General features: G+C 31.7%; 2 protein-coding genes across 3 annotated transcripts; both read right to left on the reverse strand.

Annotated features, from left to right (window-relative positions):
- Positions 1 to 6,402: 6,402 nt before the first annotated feature.
- LOC112737696 (GRF1-interacting factor 3) lies at positions 6,403 to 9,652 on the reverse strand. Of its 2 annotated transcripts, XM_025787723.3 has the most exons (6): positions 8,924 to 9,357; positions 8,590 to 8,619; positions 8,390 to 8,498; positions 7,839 to 7,915; positions 7,295 to 7,379; positions 6,403 to 7,206 (listed from the first exon to the last, which is right to left on the reverse strand). In XM_025787723.3, the coding sequence occupies exons 3-6, from the start codon at positions 8,465 to 8,467 to the stop codon at positions 6,784 to 6,786; spliced, it is 663 nt and encodes a 220-aa protein (XP_025643508.1). In that variant the 5' UTR covers positions 8,468 to 8,498; positions 8,590 to 8,619; positions 8,924 to 9,357; the 3' UTR covers positions 6,403 to 6,783. The 2 variants fall into 2 exon arrangements, with proteins under 2 accessions (XP_025643508.1, XP_025643507.1); XM_025787722.3 differs by lacking the exon at positions 8,590 to 8,619 and having other exon boundaries at positions 8,924 to 9,652.
- A 1,523-nt stretch (positions 9,653 to 11,175) lies between these two features.
- On the reverse strand, positions 11,176 to 15,306 carry LOC112737697 (uncharacterized). The gene is made up of 7 exons (XM_025787724.2): positions 15,155 to 15,306; positions 13,829 to 13,966; positions 13,688 to 13,733; positions 13,405 to 13,574; positions 13,233 to 13,312; positions 12,988 to 13,126; positions 11,176 to 12,207 (listed from the first exon to the last, which is right to left on the reverse strand). Exons 4-7 carry the CDS (start codon positions 13,456 to 13,458, stop codon positions 11,527 to 11,529), a joined length of 954 nt encoding a protein of 317 aa, XP_025643509.1. The 5' UTR covers positions 13,459 to 13,574; positions 13,688 to 13,733; positions 13,829 to 13,966; positions 15,155 to 15,306; the 3' UTR covers positions 11,176 to 11,526.
- Positions 15,307 to 21,361: the final 6,055 nt, after the last annotated feature.

Below are 21,361 nucleotides of genomic sequence, written 5' to 3' on the forward strand. Positions count from 1 at the left end.
TCATAAATTTTCTAAAAATAATACTTTTAAACGAGGTGTCACTTATAATACACCAGAGTCAGAGATTATTTTAAAAAATCAAGTACAGCTAAATTTTTTACATGACTTCATATTGCTTAAAGTGGAAATAGCAGTTTATAACAATAGCAGTAATATGAACCGACCTTGTGCAGAAATTAAAGAGCTTTTCGTTTTCATAGTGCAAGCTTGTCAATTCAATGGAAATTTGGAATCAAAATTGTTTCAAACGTGTTGATGTTGAGTGGCTGCATGCATCTGGCACTATCCTATACATAAATGATAAATGGACTTATTTATTTATTTATTTGTTAAAAAAAGAAGAAGAATAAAAAAGATTACAGCACTTCAATTAATATACTCTGGTATGCTTGTTGCACTTATAGATTTTATTGTGGTCCCTTCCTTTTCCAATATCCTACTATTTTTACAGCATTTTCGGTATTGTTTTATCCCCTGGCTTGTATAAATTAAAATGGGAATGGAATTGGATTCTGGTATCACTTTTGCTTTTTCTCCTGCTCTTGTTTGGTAGCTTAGGATCCTGGAATTGGGAATTATTTCCTTAAGTATAAACTTCAAAGTGGCATTAATAGGCTCTGACTTGTGTATGTGTTTCACAAGGGTATGTGTTTCATAAGATTGTTCTCTCTTTTCTCTAATGTCCTTATTATTAATAATTTTTTTCAACTTCAGTTACACGTAATCCTTTCCTATAGTCAAATTATTTTCTTAATCATTAATATAAATTATTGCACGGAAAAAAAAATAACAAAATAGTGTTTCGTAGCGTTGCGTTTGAAAAAGATGAATGAGACTGAGAAATAAAAACTATAGAGACTAAAATATAAAGATTAAATTAAGTTTTTATATTCTGTTGGATTAAATTATGTCTAAATATTATATTTGATTTAAGATAAATATAAAAATTGAGGGATAGATTTAAATTTTAAAAAGTTAAATAAAAATATATATTTTTTAAAAATATTAAATTTTTAATTTTTAGTTCTAAAAATTTCAGTCACCTCTTTGTTCTTATTTTTTAGAAGTAACAAAGAGACCGAAATTTTAATTTCAGTTTTTGACAACCAAACATAATAATCCTACAATATTAGTTTTAATTTCTAAAAACAAACACTACCTAACAGAACAACTTCGAATCCATTAAAAATAATATTTTTTAAAAGGACCCGTATCTTATTATTATTATTATTATTATTATTTAAATAATATTTTTTTGTGCTACTCATGCAATTTGACCCATTAATACAGGTAATCGTGTATGATGAGATTGTAGATAGGAGTTATTACCGTTTTAATATGTAAAGACAAATTATAACAACCTCCATTAAAGGGCCTTAACATAGAAGGATAAACTAAAAGCCTAAAACATTTGTATAACATACATATTCTTTATGAATCTTAATTTAGAAACATATTAACTTTTTTTCCCAATTAACCACTACTTTGATGTCTACCAAACAAAACTAGATATCACAGGGTTTACAATATCTAGTAAGATTAAATCCCTAAGAATCTGTAACTGGCATGTACCAAATAAATTTATAGTAGATAGAAATAAACATCCCTATATGTAAATTTTTTTGGCAAGACCCTGTGGGATATAGATTGGTAGTAGCTATAGGGGTAAAGGGTAATATGTGGTTTGTTCTAAAATTATTAATGAGGTTTGTTCATAGGAATAAGATACACCAAAAATGTAACACAGGATTTGTTAGCATTAATCAAATATGTATGTGTTAGACTGTTAGTTATTTCTATATATAAAAGTAAGATGTTTACAAATACTCATTTTTTTTTTTCTAAAGCTTAAAAAAAAGTAAGAGTTTGGAATGATAGTATGAACTATTTCTAAGTTCAACTAAAAAGTCTTTAGGTAATCTCAACAATTTTTTTTTATTTTAAATTCTAAAATCTCCACAAAAAAGTTAACAAAATAATTTTATAATAAAAACGAATTAATATTAATTATTTAAATGTTAAGTGTCTATATTTCTTCTTTTAAAGACTTATAAATAATCAAGTAAGTGCTATAAAAAATACAAAATAGAATTAAAAAATAGATACAATTGGAGATTATGTGTAAGTTAATATATAAATCCTCAAAGAATTACTTTACAAGTCATTTTTTCCTCTGTAACCCAACCCACTTAATGTTTCAAAATAAAAGTAATTCATATGTCTAAATTTATTTACCAATACATAAGAGAATATTTAGAAAATAATTAAATCAGTTTTTGGTTTTTGTTTTTGATTTATAGTTATAGATTATGTTTACTCAATTAGAAGTACCAAAATAAAAATTATAGATAGATTTAATGTGAAATTATTATCTCAATCAAATATACCTTGTAAGGTAACGTTTAGTTTGAGGTACTGAGACAGAAACTGAGAGACTGAGACTTAATATCATGTTTGTTGGTTCAGAGATTGGTACTAAAATTTCTATTTCTATCCTTAAATTTTAGTATTTCAATACCTCCGAAAAGTAGGGACACAGGGAATTAAAATTTTTAGATATGGGGACTGAAATTTTAATAACATTTTATACTAAAAATATCCTTATTTCAATTAATTAATTCTAATTTTATCCTTTGTACAAATTAAATTAGAGTTTCATTCTTGTTTCAATTTCTATCTCCTATTTTGCACCAAACAGAATACTGAAATTTATTTTAATCTCTGTCTCTTAGTCTCAGTCTTTCCGTCTCTGTCTCTCCACCAAACGCTACCTAAAAGAACCTAAAATTAATTTCTTTAGACTGATTATCCCACACCACATTCCGCATGTATGTCAACATCAAGGGTGTTTGCAATGCGATTTAGATCGATTTTAAATTAAAATTCATTTAATTTGAACATTAATTTTATTTGTAATGCGATTTAGATTGGATAATTTTTTTAAAAAATTTGATCCAATCCGATCCAATTTCAAGCAATTTAAATTAGATTGAATTTACAATTTTATAAATTAAAAAAATTAAACAGACATAATAAGTATCAACATAAAATTTTAAATAACTAACAATGACATAACAAGTCTCAATAATATTTTAAAAAATCAACAATAACATAACAATAAAAATAAAATTATTAGTTAAAATAAATAAATAAATATCATTTTAAACATAAAATATTTATTAAATAATAATAATATTAAAATATATAATAAAATAAAGATATTATAAGTAAAATTATAAATATAATAATAAAATTAATAATATTATAGCACTATTGGTATGAAAATGAATTTTTTTTACTACTAGTGGGTTCGACCATAAAAGCAATGTTTTGACTACAAAAACAGAAATGACCAAGTCGAAGTCAAAGAATGGTATAAAATGGAAAAGATATAGTTGTTACCTTTCTTTGATCATATCAAGACTTGTTAATTGACTTTCAAATTGAGTGAAAGACATAGGTGCGAAATTTAAGGAGTAAATTGTACAAACGTAAAAATTAAAGACTAAAGAAGACGCAAATGTCAAAATTTAGAGATCAAAATTTTTTATTATCAAGACAAGGTTATAATTAAAAAAAAAAAAAAATCATAAACAATATGTTTTATTATCAGTCTATAAATAGTCAAAATTTAGAAGCAATTTAAAACTTTAAATCAAAACATTAGATTATCATATAAATTTATAAAAAATTTTATCTTCGCAACGCAACAAAAAACATGAAATATAAGTGCAGGTGAATATTAGAAATCAATCTTTAATTCGTTTTCTTTTGCCTATTTGATTTATCGTTGTGCATTTTCTTTGAATTTTGTTTTGTTGTTATTGCTTAAATCAATATTTCGCAGTTTTATTTTTTCTATTTGATTATTTATTTCTTAGTCAGTTATCACAAGTTTAGCACTTTTAAACCTTGACATAAAATTGCTTTAACATTAATTAAGTCATTTTTAGGTTGAGTTCACATTTTTTTAGAAGAATCATATTTGTTTTTAATATTTGAGATTTTGATATAAATTCGTTTTAAAGTTAACTAAAAAAGGAGTGAAACAAATATATTATACGGTTTGAATTGGATTGAATCAATTTTAAAAAATAGATATAAAATGTGATTCAATCCATGTGATTTATAAAAAATAAAATTCAATTAAATCTAAATTAATGTGATTTTAATCAGTTTTTATTTGAATTTTAATTAAATAAATGATTTAATTTGAATTTGAACACCATAGTCAATATGTCATTAATTTATTGAGCCTCTAAACTAACCAATCAACTAATGAAGAACGTAACCGCGTGAAATTATGTGTCGATCTTTGGGATTGGGGTGGTGATGAATCATAAACGTGTGCAATAACGAAATCAAAGACACTAAGACAGTAACTTTCACTTGTATGTAGAGGGTTTTTCCCCATGGAATTGAGCACCACTACTCCTTGACATTAACAATAAAAAAGGATTTTAAAATTCTACTGTGTTGTTAAATTGAAGTTGCTCATGCTCTTCTAAGTTCTAATTTAATGCCTAAAATGTAGGGGTTCTTTTGTAGGTTATGAAAAATTTTAAAATTCTAAATTCCTTTATTGGAGTGCTTAAACTTATTCCTTTATCACCGCTGGTTATGACTTACGAAGCTCACATAATTATATATCTATTATATTTTAATGACAAACTCTTTCATTTATATTTGCAAAATAGCCAAACATTTTATTAATAAATTTACAAACCATTCTTTCATTTAACTTAACAACTTAGCATGTGATTGTATAAGTATATTATTGCATTTTATTCCATTTACGCACAATATTTTCACCCGATCTACCTAGGATACTGATACTACTCTGCTGTTTTGTATTTTGTTTTGTTCTCTATTTTGTCGGCAATCATCATTAATTTTGTGTCTACGTGTAATTGTAATAATGATCTTGCTGGCTACACATCTTGATGCGGTGAAGCTTGTTTTCTTCTGCTCATTTCAGTGGTTCTTACTCTCAATTAATTACCTAATTATTATTCTATAAGGGAGCGAATCCCTTGAAAAAAAATTTATATTCATATACGTATATATTATAAGTTAAATTATTCTGTTAATTTTTATATTTTAAAATTTTTAATTGACTCTTTATATTAATTTTAAATTTATAATTAGATTATCTTTAAAAATAAATATTATAAAAAATATTATTTATCTTATACTATCAACAAATATATTTTAACATATTTTATTAAGTTAAATATTTTTAAAATTTCAACGATATAATTGTAAATTTAAATTTAAAAATTTAATTATAAATTTGGTATAATTATACCAGTACTACTAATAAGAATGCTTTCTCATCATGAAATTAAGATGTGTACTGATTACTGAACACGTGACAGATACTCTTGAGAACACCTGTTTGACTTATTAAATGAACGAAAAGATGATTTACTCCATTTGATTAAAATATTTTCAATCTCTGTATTGTCATGCGTGTTTTGTAAAGCTTCTTTTGGTTTCTATTTCGAGCTGAAAACAGAGAGAGAAAAATGTTTGTAAAGAATGACAGGAATCAACCAGTCCAAAATGAGGGACACAGTAATAGATAGGGAGAGAAATTTTTATTGGTAAAAAATGGTATAAGATGAAGGTAGATGGTGATTTTCTGTGAGAGTATTTTTATCAAATAATATACAGAGAGAAATTTTTATATCTCTAAAGTCTCTTTCTCTGCCTCCATCCTTTTGTTTTCATATTTCTGTCCCAGAGATAAGCAATATCTGTACGAAGCCTAAATGACGATTTTTCTTATCTCTTAATTTTGGATTCTGCCCTTGAGATTCAATTTTGGATTCTGTCCTAAAATATTCATTCTTTTTAATCCAAGCTACTTTACGTAAACACATGCAAGCAACCTTAAAAAAAAAGGTTATAAACTTGGCTTGATGTAGTGACTTAGTTCACAAGTTTATTTAAATAGGTATCGAAAATTCAAATTCTACTTTACACATGAAATTATCTTTTAACCAACGGTAAATTCTTAGAGTTTTGATCTGCAATAAATTAATCCTTGATCTCTTGAATTGGAAGATTTTGGTGAGAAAAAAGAGTAAGGCAAATGAAGTAGACATATTGCTATTCCTACAACAAATTGGACACATGTTCTCTTCATAGTTCATACTAATAAGAATGTTAAAGTGTATGATACTAGGCATCAAATTTGAAGCAGGAGTTGCTTTGATGGAACTGTATTTTACTTGCTCTAATGTTTACCACCTGCAATTTGCAAACAATATGAAGCCAAAAGTGTTAATTTGATATCGATTCTTCAGGATATTGAGTCTGTTATCATCCATAAAGATAACATGGTCAAAGGAAACAAATTAAGAGGAAGAGTTGAGAGAACGAAATCAAGAAAACCCATCGAGTAATAGCTTAAAAAGCACTCTTAAACTTTTTACTGATCCACGTTAGGTACGGGAACAACCACCCTAATTTAAATCCCAGTTACTTTTCATGGTCTCTAGAGGGGGTCAAAAGTGGGATCCAACTTCGGAATTTCACATTGGAGATGGTCTTAAAAACACAATTTCATCACTTCCCCTTGTAACTACATTGATTTAATTCTAGAACCCAGATGCATGCCAAGACCCTAACAACACGACCGCATCTCCTGAACTACCTAGAAAGGAGAAGCTATTTGTTCTTTGCTTTGACCTATTAAAGGTCATGAGATCCTACCTTTATAAGAGAAACCTAATATCAACAATCAGATGTATCTTATGAAAGCTACATAAAAACATGTCACTTGGCTTCTTCTGATCCCTTCAGATAGGGTGATTCACCATCACCACTGTTATGAGCAGCAGCCGAATTGCCCTGGCCATCTCCACCTGCTGTCCCAGCTTCCAGGGCATCTTGCTTGCTTCCACCACGTGCATCATTTGGACCTGCAGTTGAAGGTTGACCACCACTGCTGCCACCTCCAAGACCAGCCTCGCCATGCAGTGGATGCATGCCATTATTTATCCCTCCAGGTCTCAGTCCCATTTGGCCCTGGATGGCCTGCTGGTGCAAATGCTGCTGCTGCGGATCCTGCATTTGATGTGGGTTACCATATTGCATTGGCATCTTTTGAGCAAAGAACCCTTGTTGCTGAGCCATCGCTGCAGCCTGAGGGTGTTGCATATAGTATCCTCCTGGTTGCATCATAGGGTGTGGGGGCATCTGCAAGCATTGGATAAAAGGAGGCAATCAGGACGTGGTTAAGAGCAAATGATAGAATTCGAGAAACCAGTGATGATTGAATTTTCACCTGTGCAGGCATAGCTGGTGTTTGTGGCTGGGCATCAGCAATTGCAGCTAAATACATTAAATTCTTTTGAAGCTGAGCTTGGTACCTAGAACATCAAAGCATCCAACAACCATTATATAAAACCTTGCCATAAGTTATTTAAGACAAAGAAAGAATGCGATAATTACCAGCCATGCAGAAAGATTAAGAGAGGCTTGGTAAGGATAAAGAATTAAGAGAGTAATGTCCATTGCTATACGTAGAATAGAATTCCTCTCTAAACTATCCTTCTGCCAGGATTGAAATGACAACTGATAACAACTGACATGAGTGAATTTAGATACTGAAACAGGAAAGTGTAAACTTAAAGGGGAAAAACTTCTCAATCTCACCAAGTATAAAGTATTTTTCTATAGAAAACTTTGGAATAACACAACCAAAGTCACATTAGATCATTCTTTATCCATGACTAATACAGATATGCAAACTGCCAAGGACTCAAGGCTCAGAATATATAATATGACAAATCTATTCAAAGCACTATAAAAATTGAGAGAAGACTTACTGGGCACATTCAGCAAGTTTTCCAAGATTTTGATTGTCCAAAATTGCCAGAATCAGCTTCTTGTTGTCATCAAGATACTGTGTTGTGTAAGAACAAACAGGGTATAGAAAAAAAATTAAGAATTCTTGCTGCCTATTGGATAAAACTTAACATGTATATAATGGTTAGTAAACTCATCACAACAAGCAAATACAACGAAAATTAAGGTGAATTGTCAAAATTGACCCCAAAGACAAAGGGTAAAATGAATATTTCTTTGACAATTGAAAAAATTTCAAGCACATTAGTATCGTTTACAACCTAGCTTACATATCAATTCATTAACTTCAAACTCTCTAACAACTCTTATCTACATAATCAGCTTTCCACCAAACATATCATGGACCAATCAATTTATTAACTTCAACCCTCTAACAAGTAACTGATCTTTCTACGGAAAGGCAAAAATAACATTTCATATAGGCAATCCAGAATTTGAGAACCGCTACAGATATCAAAATTAAGAACTTTAGATTATCAGTTTGCAAACCCTATTCAGAGTGAGAGCGTACCTTCTGAATCTGCTCAGTGGTAATGTTTGCAGGTGGGAAGGAAGGCATCATCGGCATCATTGGGGGTGTCTGCTGCATCTTCTCAAAGTAATAACGCCCAAAAAACACCCTAAAAATAAATCAACGGTTAAGAACCCTAAACACAAAGCCGTTGTCAGAAAAGACGATAACTTTGAGAGAAATTAGCAGCGGCGGATCACGTGAGCAGAGGAGAATCGGAACGGCAGAAGCTACGGTGGAGCACGGTTGGCAACGAAAAAAACCGAAAAATTCAAAATAAAACCGAAAAAAATAAACAAAGTCAGTAACTCAATTCAACCAATTTTACACCAATTTCACTGCAATTTAACAAGAAATGAACAAAGCCAGTAACTCTATTCAACCAATTTCACATCAATTTTAACAAGAAATAAACAAAGTCCGTAACTCAATTTGTCATTTCCACTAAATAAACAGTAAGTATCCCATCTCATGAACAGAATAATAATTAGGGTTTAAACAGAACAATAATTAGGGTTTCTAAAATTTAATTACTTGCAATGGAGGAGGTGGACGGCGGCGGCGACAAGAGCTCGGCGGCGTGAAGGTGCTGAGTAGCAGCGGCGAGAAGGAGCAGTCGGCGGCGGCAACAAGATCGGCGACGTGAAGGAGCAGTCGCGGAGCAGGGGGCGGCGATGATGGGAAACGGAGACTGATGGAGGCGGCGACGATGACGCAACGACGATGATGCGGCGACGTTGACGCGGAGACGAAGAGGCTGAGAAGGCTGCTGGAAGACCTGCTGGAGGCGGTGACGAGTAGGAAAAGGAGACGCGATCTCGCGGTTGTGAAGATGGCGGAGCTCGCGGCTGTGTTGTTGTGAGGGTGGCGGTGACCGGTGACTTGACAGTATATATCAGTATATGTGGGTGAGGAAGTGAGAGAGTTTGAATTGTGAAGGAATAACGACAGAGAGAGAGAGTGAGAAATTAGGGTTTCAGGTTTCAAAATATATATATGAGGATATTTTAACAATTTTACACTAATGGTTATTAACTTATTATACGGATATTTACTGGATAGAAAGGTCCTCCACTCCGTTTATTAAACGGCTACCTGTTAATGTTTCTGAAATTTAAGGCAAGGTAAATAAATAATTAATAATAAATAAAATGGGGGATAGATAGATAAATACAAGGAATATGTTTAGGTACTTGTTTGTTTGTGGTGACACAAAACTACTTTACCAAAGCAAAGATTTGGTGTGAGTTGGGTACAAAGCTCAAATCAAGTACTAGTGGATGTGGATATTTGTAAATGAGACCCCATGTTTTGCTCTTTTATTGTCTCAGTTTGACTTTGACGGTTGCTTCATTTTTTGTTGTACTGTAGAACGCACCAACGAAATTCTTGAATCTCAAATTCTCAATCTTAATTTCATCAAAGGTTAACACATTGTTTGAGTGAATGGAATATAGAAAAAAAAAATGAATGAATAAAAAAGAAAAATAGAGTGAAAGAAAAAAAAATAATGTAGGACCTATTAAAAATTTTTCTTCTCAAAAATGAGAAAAAAAATGTGTAAACAAAAAGGTGATAGATTTTTTTATTCAAAAATGAGATAAAAATAGTAGTAATTTTTTTATTCCAGCACTATAAATACTCTTTTTTTTACGTTTTATAATACATGATAGAATTTTTTTTTCTGTAACTACTAGTATGGAATTTTATGTCTTAATATAAACAATTATTGGTTAGTCACCAGAAAAAAAAAAACAATTATTGGTTAACAAAATTGATCTCTTATTTATTATTAATTTGAATGTTAAATCTCTCCTATAAACAAAAGAATCATTAATAGGATTTTGCATGTTCTTATAAACATGATATCCCTCTTTTCTTTCTAGTCTTGCATGCTCACTCATATGAGATTGTTACTATTTTTAGTTATTTAACTTTATAGTTATTTGTTCACTAATAAAACTTGATTGTTTGGGAGGGTTGTCACTTTGTTTCTACAATAAGTGAGTCTGATGAATGCCCTAATACAAAAAAAAAAAAAAAAAAACCTATTAAGAGAAAATCAATCAATAATTTTACTAGCTTTTTGAAGATATTATTTTGTATCGTAGCTAGTTAACCTAAACAATTTTGCAAATTCTAATTCTTTTATTTCAAATTCAATTATCAATATTTAAAATTTTTACTAAGCAATCTATTAATTAAATAACTTACTGAACTGAAGAAATATACATTGAAAATTAGATTGTTTCAAAATTTACTTCACATATAATTATCTATGATTTTTGTTCCCTAAAGCATTAATGTCAAACATATCTTAAAATACCAAAATCTTTAATATATACTTTTGAAGTTTAACCTTTATCAAAATAAAATGTGACTAATAATTTAAAAATATAATTATTTAATAAATTATATTTTGCTTTTACTTGATCCCTCGAATAAATTTCTAATTCAACTACCGTTTGTAGTCCATAAATTGAGAATCAAATTCAATTTATTTAAGACTAGTTTAAGCTTGCTAACAGGAGTAAGCTTATTCGTCAACATGGGGAGCTTATTGATTATTGAATGCGATATACTCTGCTAATCTTGGACAAACTCCTCATCATAAATTTTAAATGCATATATACTAATTAATTTTGGTCTCTACTATTAAGGTAAACTATAAAAATCCCACCGATTTTTTAAGCCACTAACAAAAATACCATACTTTTATGATGTTATCTATATATATTTCAAAAAGTATTTTAAAGATTAAATTTTGTTACATTTTGCAAGCATGATTAAAAGCATAAACCATTTTGGTCTATTTTTTTATGTACTTCATAAATAGTTATCAAAATATTCTTACACAATTTTGAATTATATACACGAGGGCTTTGTTAAATACAAAACTTGGAGTTATTACTTATTTTTGTCGGCCTAACAGACAAACTAATGTTAAAAAAATGGCCATCCAGGTATAAAAATCAAGAATTTTGATACTAGACAGAAAGCCATTCCATGATGTACATAACTTGAATCAATTCGTTCTCAAACCTATTGCAAAGACACAATGACAAAACAACAACAATTAATCCATTTCTTACCGCAACAAAGAATGACGACTTGTTTCTCATACAGGTTTTACTTGCTCATTTCGTTGACTTTGACAGCCTGGGAGATCTTCTAACTGGACAAGAACTGGTTTCTTTGAGTGATGTGAGATTTTTTTTCGAATATTTTCTAGTGTGACTAACATGTTCCTCCTTGCAGTCACCCGATGATTGTGTTACTCTGATTTTCGCTGTCGAAACTGGAGATCCAACCATGCTTTTCCCAGAATGAACTTTACATGGATTCCAGTCAAACACACCTGTCAAAGATTGATCGTTGTTTGGATTTACAACTTGGCTTATCGGTGCAGCTACTAAGACTCCATTTTCACCATCATCCATCGTGTCAACAAGTGACTGAGACGATTTAAGACTCACAATATTGTCATTGCGTTCACCCTCCACAGTTTTCTTGCTATTACTGCATTCCACACTATTTTTTGATACGGATTGCTTTAAAACATTGACAATTGAATTCTCTGGTTCATTGCAGATATTCGTTTTTGCTTTGAGAATTCCATCATTGGACGATGAAAAATCATATCTCTCTGCCGAACGATGATCACGAATGGAAAATGGGATAGGATCAATAGCCCTCTTGTGTAAAGAAGCATTTGGCTCACAAAATCCAGTATGCCCATCGACACATTTAGCTCTAAAACTATGAGCAGTGTACTTTTGCCAATCGTCTGGAAATCCCAACAAGAAGTCTTCACATACCTGTTTAAAGAGATTTAGCAGCAAACACTATCATTAAGACAATGGATATCTGGTTCATTAGGAGAATTCTAATCCTAGCAATTGACTATGGAGTTAGGTAGAGCATCTTATATACTTTTTGAATTTGAGTATAATTTTATAAAGTAACCAACTATCTCGAACCAACTCTAAGTAATGCTCTGCTGTTTGGTACTTTCTTTTTGTGTTCTTGAGTTTTGTACTAATAAACAGATTGTCAAATACAATTTAGAATAGACTCTCTTGATTCTTTTTAGGGTAAAGTATATTTTTTGTTCCTAACACTTACGATTTTTTTCAAAAATATCCTTAACGTTTAGTTTCATTCAATTTTGTCCTTAACGTTTCCGATTTGTATCAAAATTACCCCTGGACGTTAATTCCTTGTAAAACTTTAGGGACAAAATTGAAATATTTCAGGGGTAGTTTTGACACAAATTAAAAACGTCAATGAAAAAATTGAATGAATCGAAAATGTTAAAGACAAAATTGAATGAAATTGAACATTAATGGTATTTTTGAAAAAAACCGCAAACGTTAAGGACAAAAAATATTACTTTACTCTTCTTTTTATATATCTGCTTGTGCCATCAACTTGGAAGGTTGATAGTCAAAGCATGAATTGGTTTTCTACACTAGACTAGACTAATTTGTTGTTGTTGCTCTTGGTGCACAAGTTGCATTTGCACGAGTGAAGTGATTAAGTTCACCTATGGTAATCAGAAACCGAATAAGATAGGAATATGAATATGGACATAGTACCTCACGTGGGAAGCCATTCTGAAACGAGCGAGAGCTGTTAATGAAACTACTTAAGTGAAGAGTGACTCCGTCTTCAGTCTCCAAGACATTCGCCTCGTGCCTCTTTGCAATCACTGTCGATAAGAACATTCTCTCTCTCCTGCAGGATAGACAAGAACAAGGGAAATGTAGTGTAATGAAACATAAGTTCAAAACAAACTTAGAAGAATCAAATGAAAAAATAAGATTAATTGGTTGATTCTTACTGGCCATAAGCAATGCCACCAACCGCTAAACCCTGGAGTGGAAGGCAAGGCTTGGCAAGCCACCAATCGGACATGAAAACCTGTGCAGAAGAGAAGAGAAGAGTTTATTTTGTACTACTGATATTGGAATTTGATGGAACAGAAGAGAAAGGGGATAATATACTTCACATACATATTTTAAGGGGGGGAGGTGATGCTTGTGACTGGAGAGAGGAGTTCCAGACATTAAGTGAGTGATCGCACAGTGAGGTGACAACAGATCTATTTCAAATTCTAGAGCACCCACTATGGTAGGGGTGGAAACAGACCAAGTACTTTCGGCCAGAAGACTGTTTAGAGATCCTACAAGAAAAATTAAGCATGTTGAATGTTTTATCAGGAGAGGAAAAACAATATTCCTGCACCAAGATGAAATTACTACATAAGAAACAAGAAATCTATATGAATCAACCAACCTCCTTGAAGGTTGAAAATGTACGGCCTTCTACAGCTGTTAATAGCCTGATGAGGCAGCACAAATGAACATAGAGGCAAGCATCTAACTAACAAAAAGAGAGAAAGTGACAAGCTACAATCTAAATGAAGAGTTTAGCTACTGGTGATCTGGGGGACAGGAAAAACGGCAGCACTGAGTGTTGACTTGGGGCAGAGAGTAGCAGTGTTGCGCAACGAGGAAGAGAGAATGAATATGATGGAGACAAGGGTAATGGAAAGAGTGAGGAATAGTGAAGCACCTGAGGATGGCAGAATTAGGATTCCAAAGATTCAAATAGGAAATAATATAAAGTAATTAGTATAGTAAAAATATTGGGAAAAAGGGAATTTATCACATATGCAGCAAACAATTAAATATTTTAAGAACCACACTGCAATATAGTATATAGACTCAACACTTTGAATCTAAGCAAAATAATATTGAAAACAAACTTGCAAGACAATTTATATTAAAAAGAAGAAAAGAAAATGAAGTCTGGAACAAGGAAAAATTAATACAGAGTATAAAAACAAAAGGAAGCAATGAGAGTTTATAAAAACAGGACGTTATGAAAGAAGACCAATGCTTCACTAAAACTAAAGAAAGCATCATTTGAAGATATAAAAGTAATTCCAGTCATAAACCAAAAATAGAAAACAAAAGAACAAACAAATCCGTGAAATCAATACTAAAGACACAAACTAATAACAGAAACAGTTACAAAACGCAGAAATGAATGCGATAAAGCATAAATCAATTCCTTTATATCAAAACAATGGCCTAGACAGTAGATACTAATTTACATCATGTTGAAAGAAAATTAGAACAAATTAGAACACCAAATTAAATAATTAAAAAACAGCAACCACAAAACTTAGATGAACCAGTCCCACAAATTATCATTACTTCCTTTTGTTTTTATACTCTATATTAACTTTTTCTTTGTTCCAGACTTGATTTCCTTTTCTTCTTTTTAATATAAATTGCCTTCCAAGCTTGTTTTCAATCTTATTTTGCTTAGGTTCAAAATGTTGTGTCAATGTACTATATTGCAATATAGTTCTTAAACATTCAATTGTTCTGCTGCATTATGTGATAAATTCCCTTTTCCCCAATACTTACTAGACTAATTACTTTATATTATTTCCTATTTTGAATCTTTGGAATCCTAAGCTGCATCACTATTACAGAATCCATAACTCAAACCCTAAACAATAGAGAATAGAATAACAAAATAATAGAGATCAGAATCAATAATCAGTAACTAAAAAATAGAGAACAGAATTTGTAAATCAGTGATTAATCAAGAAAAAAAAATCAGTAAATCAGACATTCCAAAGCTCAAACTGAATCATCAAACATCCCTCAAAACTCAAACAGAAAACAGAATCTTCAAACATCCCTGCCACAAACAGCAAAATAAAAGAAAAATAAACAAATAGCTTACCAGAGCAGAGAAAGAGAGAGCCTTCGGTCTGCGCAGCTGTGAGGGAGAGAGAAACGCGAGGGAGAGCGACCCAAGGGCGCCGGTGCGAGAGAGAGCGACTTCGATCCGAGACGGAGAGAGAGGGAACGTCCGATTTGTGAAGTATAATTTTTTAAAATTTTTAACACACAAAATCTTCCCTCCTATTTGTAAACCTACACAAAACTCAACCTCTGATTTCTGAACTTTAATTTTTTAAAACATAGATCTGACTTTTTTATTTGTGTTTTAAAATTAAAAAAAAAAATTTAATGTACAAATTAGACCTTCTTCTTTATAATTACCTTTATATTAAATTAAAATACACCACTTCTTTATGAGAGAGAATAATACAATAATAATTTTCATATAAAAAAATTAGCCTTTAAATTCATGCAAATGTATATTAAAAAAAAATCATTCGTAAGGTGGGTGGCATTATAACAAATAAAAAAGGTGAACACTTAATTCTGTCTTTATTTATTTAAAATTAGAACAAGACAATTTTTGTAAAAAAAATACTCAAGCCAGCTCTTATTTGTCTCTAAAATGAGTCATCGTGGCCCCTCTACCATCTTCCTTTATCAAACTTGACAGAAAAATCATCATATCTAACGTGGACGTTTATTTAGATTTAAGTGTCATGTTGGATTAAGAGGAATAAACAAGAGTCGATTTGTCCTCTTGCCTCCTTCAAAAACGACGCATCATCCGCTGAACCAAAACTTAATTTGGATGATTCTTTGCTCCCTCAACTTCTCCTTACTCATTCGTATGCGAAACAACAAAAGACAAATCCTAAAACACCATGATTGGGAGTGGAGAACGTTGTTCGTCCTCGAACCTGTGAATCGGAGGCAATAATTCGATTTGCAGCATGAACTCTAGTGAGAGTGTTGGAGCTTAAAGGAAGAAAAAATAAGTATCTCTAAAGTGCTATTGCGAGTCTCATGCTATTAAAAAAAATGCAATTTAGGAATAGACTCACTAACCTGAACGGCGACAACAGCTATCTCCACTCGACGTCATTTGTGACTCCATCAATTGTGCAGTTAGAAGCGTCGTTTGGGTCCTTCTCAGCGACCTTGTTAGCACCCTTGTTAGCACCACAATCAACTACTCCATCTGGTGTTTCTCTTTTCATGCGAAGAATATTACAAGGATTTGGTTATTTTGTAAATACGGATTAAGGTTTGGGGTTATGTGGGTGAGAGCGATGTTTCATTCTGCCATTCCTCAAAAGCGACGTCGTTTTTGGAGGAGGCATGGGGACAAATCGACCCCTGACCATTTCTCCTAATCCAACATGGCACTTCAGTCTGAATAAACGTCCATATCAACGCCGATAACTGTCATATAAGATTTTTTCCGTCAAGTTTGATTAGGGGAAGCGATGGAGAGGCCGTGATGACTCACTTTAGGGATGAATAGGACTTAGGAGCCAGCGTGGGTGTCTTTTTTGACAAAGATTGCTTTGTCCTAATTTGGAATGGATAGGAAGGGATGGCAAAATTCTCCGAGACGCGGGGATCCCTGCGGGGACTGCCCCGAATGGGATCCGATTGTGGGAAATTTTTCCCGTGGGGATGGGGATGGGGGACAAAATTCCCCCGAAGCAGGAGCGGGGATCCCTGCCCCGTCCCCGCTATTCCCCGAAATTTATAAATTCCTTGAATTATCCTTAATAATTTATTTCTCATATATGTTTTTTAGTCATTTCTCACACACACATATATATAGAAACCCAAAACTCCTAATCTTTATTTGCATAACCCCTCTTCAATTCAGAGATCCCTAAGGCTGTCCATACTCCATCCAACCTCTCTGCAGCCACCCCCTCGTCACCCTTCTCACCGCATCGTCACACCTCACCGTGCCATCACCCTTACTGTGTCGTAATTTCTATTTGCGGTGTTCCTTTTTGTAACTCTGCCGTCGTGTCCATTCTCCTCTCTGTTGTCGCGTCTCCCACCTCGTCCACTGCTTTTTCCTTTGGCTCGTCGTTGCGTCCCCCATTGCGTTATTTTGAAAGAAGTCACCATCGTGTCATTTAGACTTTTTGTATAAAATCTTGCAGTTTTTGTATAAGATAGATACTTGTAGCTCTATTCATATGGAAATTAATAATTAGTTAGAACTATTATGTAGATTGGGGAATGGGGTCCCCGCGGGGAATGGGCCCCGTGGAGAATGGAGATGGGGAGCAATATTCCCCACGGCGGAGAATGGAGCGGGGATGGGGAGCAAATATGAGGGCGGGGATGGGGAGCAGAGAGGCATCCCCGCCCCCGCCCTGCCCCATTGACATCCCTAAATAGGAGCCAGCGTGGGTGTCTTTTTTGACAAAGATTGCTTTGTCCTAATTTGGAATGGATAGGAATCAGGTTAGGTATTCACTCTAAAAAAAATTGGGAGTCATTTTCCTTGTATTTTATCTACTTATATTTTCAATAATAATAATAATAATAATAATAATAATAATAATAATAATAATAAATAATGAAAAGAAAAAAAATTAAAATTTTAATTTTAGTTTTGTTTCAGGGCTTACCTAGAATTAGGATGGTTTGGTTTGAACATGAGGTCTAGACGTCTTTGAGTGAAATATCCAACGTTTTTTTCTATAAGGATGAAGTCGTCCAAGTTCCTCGTGAGGAGGTAGGGGTGGTACCTACAATGGACTCTGATGGCTAAATTAGCAAAGGTTTTTAGGCAAGTTTTTAGTAGACTGGAGTTCGAAGAATACCTGAGAGTGTCAGGGTATTTATAAGTATAGATGTAGAGTCAATAACTACCTTTGAAGTAGTTCCACCTTCGATGGTGGGTTTGTTGCTCCCTTTTATTAGGGAGGTTGTTGAGATCTCATTTTTAGATGAATAAAAGAAATTGTAGGAGTTAATTGCTGATTCAGATAAGTAGGGCTAGGCTAACGTTACCATGTCCGACCTCTATGAGATTGAGTAGGTGTCGATCCGAATGATATCTGTTGATTGGATTTTATTCATTTTGGAGCTGGCTTTAGTGGTCAGGATATGAACAACTTTATAATAAGAAGAAAAAGAAAAGAAGAATGTTAGAGAATCATTAGAATTTATTATTTGTTACTATTAATTAGCCATCAATATTTAAAAGTATCGGCCATCAAAATTGAATTGATGGCTAGGTAATTGTCAAAAATAATAAATTTTGATCGCCTAGTCTTCTCTAAAGAAAAAACTCGTAAGAAAGAATTGACATTACAAGAAGACAGAAAAACTAACCGAATATTGAAGCAAAAAATAAGAGAGAATTTCTTTGGACACGGCAAGAGCACCCAAGCACGGATCCAAGAAGAAGATAGAGGAGACATTTGCTCCCACAAACATATTGAAAAAAATGAAAATTATAGATAGATGTTGAGTTTTATGGTAAAAAAATTATAATTATCTTGTTAAATTTGATTTTTTGTATAGAAATTAAAAATAAATAAATAAATTAACTCAATAAAAAATAATAAATAGTTATAGTTAATTTTTAACACTAGTTAAGTAGTAAGTTAATAATTAAATTGAAACTTAATTTTTTAAATATAACTAAAATTATTAGTGTTCTTTTTAAAGTTATTTAAGATCAAAATGCATATTATCTATATTATTAGAGAAATGTTAAAGGACCATTAGAATTTATCATTTTTGGTCATTATTTAGCTATTAATGTTTAAAAATATAGAATAAAGTATATTGTTGAATTACTAGACTAAAGGAACTATACTAAAGAAATTGAGTTGATAGTTAAGTGATGACTAAAAACAATAAATTCTGATAACGCTCTAATATTTCTCATATTAATATATTAACATTCTTTATTAAAATAATCTTGTTTATGCTGGTAATTGTTTGAGTTAAAAAATATATTTATACCATAAATATTATAATAAAAAAATTACAAATAAATAAAAAATAATAAATAGTTAAATAATTATTAAAAATATAGAGAATAAAAATACTTAATTATGTTAAAAATAAAAGAAAATTATAAATAAATCTTTTATTAATTTAGATTAATATATCTTTTAAATAATTAATTTATTAAAAATTTAAATTTAATTTATACATATGTATGTTTGTGTATATAATTTTAATTTATTCTTAACAAATATAAATAGCTTTAATTTAAAATTATAAATAAATTTATATTAAAATTTTATTTTTATATATTTTTTGTCCCATTATTAAATTTTTCTCGGTCTGTCGCTTAGAGCATCACGAAAATCATTGAGTGTGAAAGTCATAACCATACCAAGCATGATTATGGTGAGTCCTACAATTAGAGCTGAGTATATGGGTCATGACTCATGGGTCAACTCATTTAATTAGCAATTTGCACCACTTAAATCCGTAATTTTTTTATCCACACTTTTAATGGGTTTTTCAATCTGCACCATTTAACTCTTGGGTTAAACAGGTTGAACCTATGATTTAGCGAGTCAACTCGTTACTCTGCTTGAAGTATATATAATATTAGCAAAATATTTTTATGAGTTAAAAGCCAACAACTCATTTAAAACTTATTTTTTCATCTCAGTATTTATTCTTTAACTCTTTAATTAGACCTAAATTTATCAATTTATTGCTTTACAAGATTTGTGTCTTTTCTTATGATCCATTCTCTTACCAATTTTTTAGTCATAACTCATGAATTTGATAATAGCAATGTAAAAAAAAAAAAGTAACAGAAAAAGAAATTTGCGGTTTGGGTTGGCCTGCGGACTAATACAATGCGAATATGAGCCTCTCTTAAAGCAGTCTATATATATTGTGAACTAACCCAACTCAGTTCGCTAATAATTAGTCCATTGTAGTCTAAACTAAATAGACCGGACTAACCCGTACACTTACCTCTACCTACAAATACTAATTGACTTGTTGTATTTGTGCTTCTCGTCTTGTAGCACATGAGACCCACATATTACAATAATTAAGATGTTTTAATGTCACTCAAAACCATAGCTTTGAACTGCATTTTATACTATAGTCTCTTTTTGTCACTTTATGGTTAACTGTTTACAACTAAACAAGCAATCAAGGATACCTGAATTGCGTAAAATCTTAAATTTGAACAAGTATGGTGATCTTCAGCATTCAACAATTTTAACAGAAAATACATAATGATCTTCTCATTTGACTTGTAAAATTGAGGTTTATTTCCTTCATTAATTATCCCCCTGCTATTTCTTAAAAAAACAAAAATGTAGATGCTTCTCTCTGTTGATATTTATTTGCATGCATAACAAATCTTAATAAGAAGCTTTTATGAGTATGCATAAACATGAGAAATCACGAGTAACTTACATATCTTGAGGAACTGAAGATATTCATTTATAGATCCCATGAGGGAGGCAATACGGCATTGAATGCTATTATACTCATCTTTCCACAAATCAATTTGTTTTCATCAACACATTCAATTCAATATGCAGTTCCTGAAGTTTAGTAGGAAGACATTCCATGTGAGGTTTTGCACCCATTCTTTAGCTACTGTTTTAGTCTCTGAATTCTGAAACTAGTCCAATTTGCAACTGCTTCATTGCAGAGAGAAAACAAACTAAGGAAGACTCAAATTGTACTAGGCATTCTTCATCCATCAAAGTTGTGCTACATGTGAACTCCTCACCCTTTGACCTGGCATGATAAAGTATTAGTCAAGTTTAGATGAATCCTAATTTGAAAAGAAGACAAGGAAAAGGAGGCAATGAAGATGCTTATCGATATTTTTTGCTAATTCCAACAATTATAGAAGACAAGCGGCTCCAATGATGGGAAGAATAGATCCGAAATATATTCACAATGCATCCATTTCAGTCTTCCTCTTCTGAAAATGTTTTTGCACATGAGCATCATTATTGACCAATAATAGAGCAAGAGTTGTTTTGCCTAAGACCCCATACCAACATAGCAATCAAGGAAACATTTCGGTTCGTACCGGTTTGCTTAAGCAAAAAGTCAACGATCTCATTTTTGCTTTCATCCCTTCAAATATTTCCAGACTGGAACACAAGTGTTTCCCTCCAAGAACTCTCTTTCTGATTACATATAACAACTCTTGTATTAGTTAGATTCAACTTAGACATATCACTAGAGACATCATTAAATTACTTCTGGATTTTTCAACCCTATAGGCCATTTTATAACGAAAATAAAATCGATGCCT

This window comes from Arachis hypogaea, chromosome 13 (genome assembly GCF_003086295.3).
Source record: "Arachis hypogaea cultivar Tifrunner chromosome 13, arahy.Tifrunner.gnm2.J5K5, whole genome shotgun sequence".
Taxonomy (NCBI): Eukaryota; Viridiplantae; Streptophyta; class Magnoliopsida; order Fabales; family Fabaceae; genus Arachis; species Arachis hypogaea.

Bases quoted from the DNA above. Each gene is read 5' to 3' on its own strand.
- LOC112737697 (XM_025787724.2), bottom strand. From the start codon at position 13,458: ATGTCTGGAACTCCTCTCTCCAGTCACAAGCATCACCTCCCCCCCTTA. The intron at 13,127-13,232 runs GTAAGAATCAAC...TCTATCCTGCAG, and splicing joins GGTGGCATTGCTTATGGCCA to GAGAGAGAGAATGTTCTTAT. The intron at 12,208-12,987 runs GTACTATGTCCA...CTCTTTAAACAG, and splicing joins AGAATGGCTTCCCACGTGAG to GTATGTGAAGACTTCTTGTT.
- LOC112737696 (XM_025787722.3), bottom strand. From the start codon at position 8,467: ATGCAGCAGACACCCCCAATGATGCCGATGATGCCTTCCTTCCCACCT. The intron at 7,380-7,838 runs GTAAGTCTTCTC...TTGATGTTCTAG, and splicing joins AAACTTGCTGAATGTGCCCA to GTACCAAGCTCAGCTTCAAA. The intron at 7,207-7,294 runs GTGAAAATTCAA...CAATGCTTGCAG, and splicing joins CACCAGCTATGCCTGCACAG to ATGCCCCCACACCCTATGAT.